At 39.2% G+C, this 10,077-nt stretch overlaps 1 protein-coding gene across 1 annotated transcript in view; it reads right to left on the bottom strand.

Moving 5' to 3' along the window:
• The window catches only part of SLCO4C1 (solute carrier organic anion transporter family, member 4C1), a 33,519-nt gene extending 23,619 nt beyond the window's left edge, over nt 1-9,900 (bottom strand). The window contains exons 1-2 of the mRNA XM_010565058.1: nt 9,687-9,900; nt 4,270-4,533 (exon numbers count right to left, since the gene is read on the bottom strand). Of these exons, the coding sequence (XP_010563360.1) occupies nt 4,270-4,533; nt 9,687-9,900 (478 nt within the window). The remainder of the gene's footprint in view (nt 1-4,269; nt 4,534-9,686) is intronic.
• Nucleotides 9,901-10,077: the final 177 nt, after the last annotated feature.

Below are 10,077 nucleotides of genomic sequence, written 5' to 3'. Positions count from 1 at the left end.
ACAATTATAATCCTTTTCTTTGCATGAGCTATGACCTTTTGGGTTTTTTTTTTTTTTTGAAGTCAGCAAATACACATGCACTTGCTGAGTGGAGTCATGGACCATATTTAATGTTTCCAAGAAACATTTTTAAAAGCAGACAGTTTACCACAAACTATGAGATTAGTTTAAACCAGCGTAAGTCAGAACTGCTAAACAACAGTTTACTTTCTCTTCCTTAGCAATTCATGTCATACCCTTCTTGTGTACCCATCTGCTTAAACCTTGGACTGAAAGTGACACAGGTTAAATCTAACCTGGATTAGATCCACACACCTGTTTGCTGCTGCTGTAAGAATGGTGGAGAGAGAAGGCACTGGCTTTTAAATTATCAAGAAAGTCTAACCTGAGATAAGCCAAGCTCTGGGAGAGTTTAAGATGGGTGACTGACCATTTTTAACTACCTTTTCCTCATTAAACTTGTTTTCCCTTGTAAAAGTCAGTAGATTAGACTTGCATTTTAAAAAGCAAAACTGCATTAAAGGCAACACCATCCAACAGAGTTGGTTATTAAAAACTTTCTTGCATGCTTTAATCTAACACACCTACCTGAATCCAAGTTATGTAAAGGCCAAAATATTCCCAAATATCTAATGCAACATACTAGCCAAGAAGGTGGAACCAACTGTGAGATGCTTTAGCAATTACATTAATTAGAAGAAAGACAGGTCAAGACTAGTTTTACTCACATCTTAAACTGCAGCTAGTAGGTGTGGGCAGTTTTTGTCTTTTGAGGGGGGCAGGGAATACTTTAAAGAGAATTGTAAGGAGTGAGAAATAAAGAACAGCTTGGTTTCTACTTCTTTTTAAACTTAAAAATCTGTCTCCCCTTTAAGTCTTGAATGGGAAAGTCACTCAAAGCTTCAGTGAACATGCTGAATGAAGACTAACTTCTTAGTTTATAAAGGCAGATGTTACAGTATTACATAACATTTAAGTGGTATAGAGAAATAGACCAAGCAGTGTAGAGAACAGCAGCACTATCCATTATTTGGCTAATCAGATAGTCTCTTCAGAGAGCAAAAGCAACAGAAAAACCACAGACATACTGATGGTGCAAGACAAAACAGTCAGATTAGAAGCTGGCATCACACATATTCTGTTGCCTTTAGTACTCAAATGTCTCAGTCTTCTTCACTCTTTAATTGTCCTTGGCATGTTCTGGGAAGGAAGATCAATTAACGCCCTTCTGAGAGGGCTCACTAACTCTCAGACCCTAAATGACTTATCCACCACCTGAGTTTCCAGTAGAACAGAGAACTGAAGAAAGGTGTTCAAGTCATTCTCCCTCTTCTGAAATCACACCACATACATTTCAACTCAAATGGCTAAGACTTGTTATTAAACAAAGATACTTCTTTTTTCCAAAGATACCATTCACATCCTGTTACTGAAGAGACTCATGGAATAATTCAGGTTGGTAGAGGCATCAGGGAGTCATGTAGTCCAACCTCCTAAACCAAATGGTGTCAAAACTGAATGCAGACCAAGTTGCTCAGGACTTTACTCAGCAGGGTCTTGAAAACCCCCAAAGATACAGACTGCACAGTCTTTCTGAGTAACCTGTTCCAATACTTGACTGTCTTCACAATAAAGTTATCTTCCTTGTGTCAGGTGAAGATCTACATTTCACATTTGCTGTGACAGACGTCTTTTACAAATGTAGACATGTTTCAGTAAGATCCGAGACAAAGTTTAAAAGTACATTGCTTATAGCATCTGCAGTTTTTACAGTCCTCTGCACTGCCTACGGGTAATCAAATACAGAATGGTTTCATTACAGACAAACCACTAGATGGAGCTCCTGACTACAAATATAAGAGACAGCTGAGACACTGGCGACCCCACATAACCTAAAAAAGTTATCAGAACAAATAGCGGGTTACATCTGTGCTACAAATTTGAGTCTGAAGTCTTTCTGGAGATTAGACAAGACATGTCTGCTGTGGCTAAAAATTTCTGTAAGTAGACCATTGGTTATCTACTCTTCGAATATGAAATAGATTAAACTATTTCTAAAGAGTGTTACTATGATAAATATTTCCAGTTGAATAGTTTTGTAGAGTAGACTATGTATATACTCAGAATAAAAGTAAATTAATATCTCAAGGTAAAACAGTAAGTTCCAGGAAGTCTCTAAGCCTTATACTGGAGGCTAGATGTATTTTGTATTTCCAGACTAGATTTACAAATTAACCAACCCAGCAGCCATATTGAATATTGCACGGAACTTTACTTTGAAGTTGTCATGCAGGTGAAACTCACCATACTTACATATAACAGATGAACATAAATAATCAAGTAACCAGTTTCAAGTAGGAACTGTTCAAAAATAAATTAGGTGGTAGATTTTAATAAAAAGCATCAAATAAAAGAGTTTACTCCCAATACATTAAAATCTCTGTAAACTACTCATCCAAACAAATAAGCAACAAGGAGTGTTTTGGGGGTGTGGTGCTATTAAATTCTGCAACTAAACATATTGCTAAGATTCTTCATCAACATCAGAACTAGCTAAACAAGCTATCCTATAAAATCACATACTGTGGTTTATTTAACTGTTAAAGGATGCTGTTGCACAGCACCTGCACATTTACATCAAGTATGTCATGGTGCAGACATTCCCTGCACTCTGTAATCATTTATCTTAGTGTTTTGTTTAAATCAGCTTAAGTCCTTAACTCTGCTCATCACAGTTGTGGCATAGTTACCAACTTTACAGCAGTAAAACCAGTATGAATGCAGTCAGCTTACAGTGCCATGGAGAAGCAAGTACATGTTCCATGACCCCTAATAAGATATCAACACCTACAGTATCTTTAATGGCAGATGAAGTGGCAGATGTTTGATGAAACAGATTCTTAGAGATTTCAACCAAAATTGGTAGGAGGGGGAAGAGATCAGTTGCAATAGTTGGCCATCTCCCTTCACACTCCCACCCTGTCAGTATCTTGTTTCAATTAAAAAAAAAAAACAAAAAAAACAACCCAAAACCAAACCTCCGATCAGATTGGAACTTTTTTGTGTTAAATTCAGCTTCCCTTCCATACTAGTGAAGTAGAGAGGGTGATACTGAAACTGAAATTGTAGAGAAAGGGGACTGTACATAGAGCCAGGAGCAAGTAAGCTATTGCCCCTCTACTAAGGGGTAACAAGCAATCATCTGCTCACAGCTCCAGCCCTGAAGAGTTTCTCCTTTTGGCCTTGTTCAGTTAAAAGTTCAATTAACTTCTGCCTCAGATCCTCATTTATTAGATGGGGAACAATAGCTTACCAAAGTTATCTAACTAATGGTTGATGTCAGGACAGCTCATGGAAGTGTGTGACATGATTAACACTTAAAACCCTAATTTGAGAATCAACAACCAGAAGACTGAGAACTTTCCATCAGATTGCTTAATACCTACTGATTTTTTTAGTGAGCACTCTCATATGCTTAGTCAGTGAAGGCATAAGTCTGATTAAACACTGCAATAACCATTAAGACAATCCTAAAAGATTAAGTCATCCTGCTTTAAACATATCTGAATGTTTCTTTATTAGTTACAGGTGTGCCACTAAATTGAGATGCAAATAGTTGGTATTAAGCACATTGCACTTAAAATCTTGTTTTATGAGAAAAGATATGCAAGATCTGAGAACTGGCTGCTCCCACTATTACAATACTGCTTTGCTCAGTATAGGTCAGTACTGCTTGTTCCCTCTTTGTTTCAAAGAAACCTACAAGTTTTAATCAACATTTTAGAACTTAGTGAAACTTGTTAATGAATTATTCAAGATGCCTTTAATAGTTCAAAACCCAAAAGAACTACAGGTAGTCACCTTTCAACAAGAAGATGGTAAATCTAACAGCTTTCCTTTAACATTTATTCTACATCGCTGACCTAACTTGGATTCCTATTCACAAAGAAATGCCAGATCATTTTTTACTCAAAGTGAATTTTAATTACATTCATCAATGCAAGTCAAAAAAGCATTTTATTCAATTGTTGCTTATAAGAACTGACATTGACACTCAGATCTCTTCTGAAAAAGAAAGTTCGCTGTGAAGAGACAGCCCTTGAAGTTACAGATTTCACAGAAACATTCTGTTTTCAGTGTTAGAGATAATACTCTATTTTTAGGACTTTGACAGAGATTAACTATGTTGTGCCAAATTAAGAGTTGCACCAAGCTGCTACAGAGATTTTTTTTTTTTAAATCATTTTCAAAACATAAGGATAAGCTTACCTTCAAGTTTAGCTCCATAGTGGTATTTTCCACTACTGAAGTGTGGTAAGGAAAATATAAGTGAGCCCAATCCTAGCATAAATGCTGAGAAAGCAAGCCATTGTGGTTTGTGCCCTCTTTCTCCAAAGAAAGATACAAACAGTGACAGTACACAAAAAGCAATGTCATAGCTTGCAGAGATTAAGCCAGTGAGGGAACTGTTCAATTCGTAACGCTTCTCAATTGTCGAAATACTAATATTAATCAGGCCATTTACCACAATACCTACAAAAAAAAAAGGAGATAATTAGTCAAAGATACATCAATTGGATAGAGTTCCAAGGGTAAACCCATCATTGTGTGATGGAACGGTTAAAATTAATATATTTACAAAGTTACATTTTAAGGTATTTATTAGCTTTAAAATCCAGGTGTATAGTGGATTGATACATTGCCAACTTAAGCCAGCCAAACTGCACAGGACCTATTCAACTTTTTTCTCTCCTGTGGGCATTAAAGATTCAACACTTAAGTATTAAGCCAGCAAAATACCATGCCTCAAACTCTGTTCACATATTAATGTTCCAGATTCAGTTCAAAGCACAGACAGACTTCAAACAGAATACATTACAGTGTCATAAGATACTGTAAAAATTAAAAGGAAATTAGTCAAGATTGACTTGCATTAGAATACAAGCTACAACTGAAGCAAGTTCAGGATATAGCTTTCAAACAATGATTGTCAAACAAACATAATTTCCTCCCTGCCATCACAAAGGGAAGATACAAGAAGGCTTTTGAACAGACATCCTTCCCCTGTAATACAAAAAAGTGTAAAGTTACTTAAAAATACTCTGCAGCTCTTTCAGAGCAACTGAGGTGATTAACTAAGGAAACAGTTTGCCCTCTGAATCTTGAGGTTCCTTGAAGCAGAAGTATCAGTCAACCTGGAAAAAAGGCCTTGCACAAGCTGCTCTACTTCAGCACAGGTAAATTCCAAAAAACTGATCCAAAAGTAGAAGCAAGTAAGCTGCAACTGCCAGTGCATGCTTATACACACTGTCCATTTTTACAAAAGTGTTGTTTGTAGATACTAACTTGAACCTCCCACCCTGCCTCACATTCTGTATGTGAAACACCAAGTAGTTAAAACTTAGAGGAGTTTACTTTTAACAGTCCCAAAACAGGATTCTGTTACAAGTGAGATGAATAGCTGTACTTCACCACAGTGTCAGAAAACTTCATGGTAGTCTAATTAAACTGGGCCTGTAATAAAATATATACCCTGGAAAAAAGTTAGGAAGTCTTGGAGTCACAGTTGCATATAAGAGTTCTGTAACCTCACAGATGACAGATGAGCATCTCCCATGACACAGGCCCTACAGTTATCCTTCCTCTTTGATTCTCTACTATCATTCCAACACCAGAACAAAAGGAGAGATGACTGGGAACAGTAACAGATTTAAGTTAGTTTTCAACAGGCACTGCACCACCCAGAAGTGCAACTACACAGGCTGAACTTCAACAGGTCTGCTTAAGTGCTCTACATACTAAAAAAAATTACTCCAAGTGTGTGATCAACCAGCTGTTTTCTTACCAGTGCAATCCCCACCATAACTAAACACTTCAGCTTTCTATAAGGAGGCAGCTATTGGCACAGTCTTAATTTTCTAATACTCTGCTACAGCCTCTTTATCAAGGATGACAATTTCACCTGTCAGTCTGACCACCACACTTAAATTAATATGGGAATAACAGAGGTATTCAGGTGTTCCTCCACTGCCATTATTTATACATTTAGCAGCTTTATTTTCTTAAGGAGCATTGACCAAAGAACAATACTAGCATGAAGGAATGAACAAACAAGTTCTTCCCATTTGCCAGCACTTCAAACATTTACTAAGCCCTTAAAACATTCACATGAAGTAGGTGTGCTACATAGTGAGTTGGTTACAGAACTAGAAGACATTGTCTTTTACCTGTAGTTTAAGCTGCCACCCTTAATTTATATCCTAAAAGACATAAAACCTTGCAGTTAATTTTATTGGCTAATTAGACTTCATCTGTAAAAATGTAAATGTGATGAATGGCAGTATAACTTCTCAATGCCATCATCTAGTGATTAATCACTAAAATCTCTTCAGGAAACATGGAGCCTGGCTGGTACTAACTTGATGTGAAAAACAAATTCTACAAGGACATCGCAACACTTCAATAGTAGTATAGAAATTATTTTTTAACTATTCTCATCCAAAACCTTATTGTCCTGCCACATCTGTTAGGAGTTTAGGTACAGTGTGTACTGACCCACAAAATCCAGATTAATCATAAACCAACTTCACTTGCTCTAAGAAAAAAAAAGAGTATTTTTTCTTCATCCCTTTAACCGAAAAAAACCCATGCTTTACAGTTGTTATAAGTATGATGGCTTTAAAGCAGTGGTTTGTAGACACTCAATCAAAAAAGAAAAAAAAACAAAAACACAAAAATAACTTAAAAATCTTTCTCGTAACAAATCTGATCAGGGTATAAAAATATTAGCACCATCCAAATTTTTCAGACAGATTAGACTGGACCAGTCTCAAACAGTGGTTCTGTTGGTTTGTTTAATAAAATTATTACTGACATGAGTTAGAAACAGCCCTTCCTGCACTCAAAATAGTGAGATAACTTCTACCTTGTTTGCTACTACAGCTATAAACTGCAGCATATCCTGGTTTTGTATTACAAGATGCAATCATACATTTATGCAACTCTAAGTGCCATACAGAAAGCAGGTATTAGTCATGTAACTATGTTCTACACAAAGAAGTGTTTCTATTCTGGAAATACAGGTTTCACATGTACTTGAAATAGAAACAGCCAGAAATGAAGAGTTAAGTTTCACCTGGAATCTTCTGAGGAGCTGAATTACAGCATATCAGGTGCTAATGGTAACAATAACCTCTTTCCTAGGGCAGCTAGAAAATAATCTAATAAATACATGCCTTCAGTTAGACACACACACACAAAAATCTACACACATGTACCAGGTCACTGCAGATAACTACCTATGTTCACTCATTGTATAAAAAGTCTAGTATAACAACTTACATACATTAAAAGTGTGTTAACTACTATTGCATTGTTCTTTGGCATATTAGGAAATAACCTTTCCTAGATGTACATTAGCATTAGCAGGTTTTATAGATGTATTTTATCTTCCTCAGTGATGGTTTCCTGTAATTTGGAGGGTGAATTAAGTAATTGAACCCAAAGCTAGAGTAAAGTAGTAGCTCACGTAACTTCAAAATCCCAGTGTTGTTTTGTGTGCTTTTATCTAAACTCTGAAGCTGCAAGACCTAAATATTTTCCCAAAGTTTCACATGCAGCACTGAATATCTTGTCTGAAAGTGATTGGTGTTTTTCATGCTTCTCAAAAAGAGTTGCAACTTGAGTCTACAGTGCCAGATTTCCTTTCTACAATCTAGCCAAAGGAAAGATACTTGTTCAGAAAATCCAGATAACACATCATTAAGAATGCCACAAGGTCTATAATAGCCATGCCTACATCAGCTTTCAAAATGAGCATCAGAAGTTTCCTTACATTAAGGTCCTAAATCTGAACTAGATTAGATAGGTACCACAGGACAACGACATGGATAAGTGGCATAACCAGCACCCATAGCACCCTGAGGGGACAGAGAAGATACAAGACCTTTTTGTGACTGGGAATGTACCAACACTACTAATAAGAGATAAAATTTAAACGATACTGAATTCATTGTTCAGCTGAGCAGACAATCAGATCAGCACAGCAAACTGGATTTTAAGAAATATTGCTATAGCAAATGTAGAAGTGCTGGAAATATTCAAGTCTAGTTTGCATGATCTAAAAGTCTTCTAGTAATCAGCTGCCACTGAAATCTACCATGTAAGAAGTTCTTCCACTCCTCCCTTTCTTTTACTATGCTAGAGAAAATAAATCTGAGCTAACAGCAGAACAACTGCAACAGTAATCACCTCCTGGTCCTACCAGCTATAGCACAGCCTTTCAAATACAAGTAAGGAACAACAGGCTCTGCCCAAAACTCTCTAGATACTTTTCTAACACAACATGTGTATGTTAAGAAAAGATCAGATTCTAAACACCTTGAAATCAGAAAGAGTTCATGGAAACACATACTGAAAGACACTGGTTCTTCTAAGGATTTTCCAAGCAACACAAGCAGCAGTCAGATCCTTCTAGGTTTTAAGCAGAACCTTCTACTCAGTTCTCCTCAGACCACCTCAGTTACCTCAGTGTGGTTCCAGGCATGAACACAGCCATCCATATTCCACCCGTCTTTAGCATAGTCCGCCTGCTCTTCTAGCACTGAATCTCTTCTCCATGTCCCCCCACACCTCTACAGCAGTCTCATTCTTTACAAGCAAAAAGGATGAGCTTTAAAGCCTCAATTTTTCAGGAAACAAGTTTTCTTTTCTAGCTAGTCCAATAAAGTTGAAGGGTTCTGAACATTAATCCAATAGCTCCTTTTGACAGGAGAATATCTAAGCTTTACAAACCTCAAGTTTGTACATTTGGTACACTAATGCTTCCTCTCCCCCTCAGCCATTATTACCACTTTCTAAGCCTAAGGCTTGCCAAGATCCTAACACATCTTGTTAGAGAAAACCAAAAATATGGACAAGAATATGTGAAGCTGAACAACAGACATCAAGAGCAAGGTAAACTTCAGGTTCCCCCCAAGGTTAAGTTAAGCTGTTAGGCAAGTGTTAGAAAGATGACTGCACTGGGATCCACAGAACAAAACCAGATTTTTTTTAAAGCCATCTTAATTAGCCAAAGTCCCACCCAACCACACCAAGGTACCTTCTTAACTGTCAGGCAGGTAACAAAGTACATGCTAGGGCACTAAAGTTTTGTCTACTGTTTTATATCATGTGTTTTATTCCCTGAGTTATATGTCTCAACCTGTGAGGCACATATGGAGCACTAATTTCCCTGTGAGCAATGGGGACGCAGTCTAGAGTAGAGCATGAAGCACAGAGCAGATGGGACCATGGACTCATCAGTGGTCAAAAAGGTAGGTAGGAAAAGAAGAAAAGGAGGAACAGAGCTAAGTACAGAGACTAATACTGTATGAGCAGCTTCCCTATCCAGGGCACTACAGTACTTTCTTCCCCTAGTGAAGCCACTACTGTCACTTTTCAGCAACAGCACCAGACTCAGGCAGCTGGAGGAACCCTGCCTCCCCTTCCCCACCACCCAAATCACCACCACTACCTCCCCTGCCTTCCCAAGCCCAGGCTCCCACTTGGCCTCCCCTGCAGCTCCAGGATGGAGAGCTAGATGTGCCCAGGGCAGCAGAAGGCCTGCAGGGGCCAGGTCCCACAGGGAAGGTGGAGAGGAGTGCAGCAGGCCTGCGGCTCCGGACAAGGCAGCGAGGACAGGTTACCTTGGAAGATAGCCAGGAGGCTGTAGGCAGCCAGGTAGCCCTCAGGATTGTTGCAGAGCTGCAGAGCCTTAGGTGCGCAGCGGCCCCACCCGCAGGGCCCCTCCTCAGCCTCAGGGACGCCGGCATCTGCCCCGGCGGGGCTCGCCTGGCGCTGGCGGCGGAGGTCGGGGCTGGGTGGCTCAAACACCGGGTTCTCGATACCGTCACCCTTCATAGCGCTACGAAGCCGCTGCCCAGCACCGGCTGCAAGTGACGGCAGGCGCAGCGCTCCTCTAAATACCCGAGAACGGGCCGGCCCCTACGGGGGCAGGTGGCGGCGCTTTCCCCCTCCTTCCGAGGAGGGCGGCCCGCCCCGACCCGACCCGACCCGACCCCGCCCTGCTGGGGGCCA

This window comes from Haliaeetus leucocephalus, unplaced genomic scaffold (genome assembly GCF_000737465.1).
Source record: "Haliaeetus leucocephalus isolate CR32 unplaced genomic scaffold, Haliaeetus_leucocephalus-4.0 Scaffold185, whole genome shotgun sequence".
Classification (NCBI taxonomy): domain Eukaryota; kingdom Metazoa; phylum Chordata; class Aves; order Accipitriformes; family Accipitridae; genus Haliaeetus; species Haliaeetus leucocephalus.
Note: the sequence above shows the minus strand (reverse complement) of the source record. Positions and strands in the feature narration are given on the sequence as shown.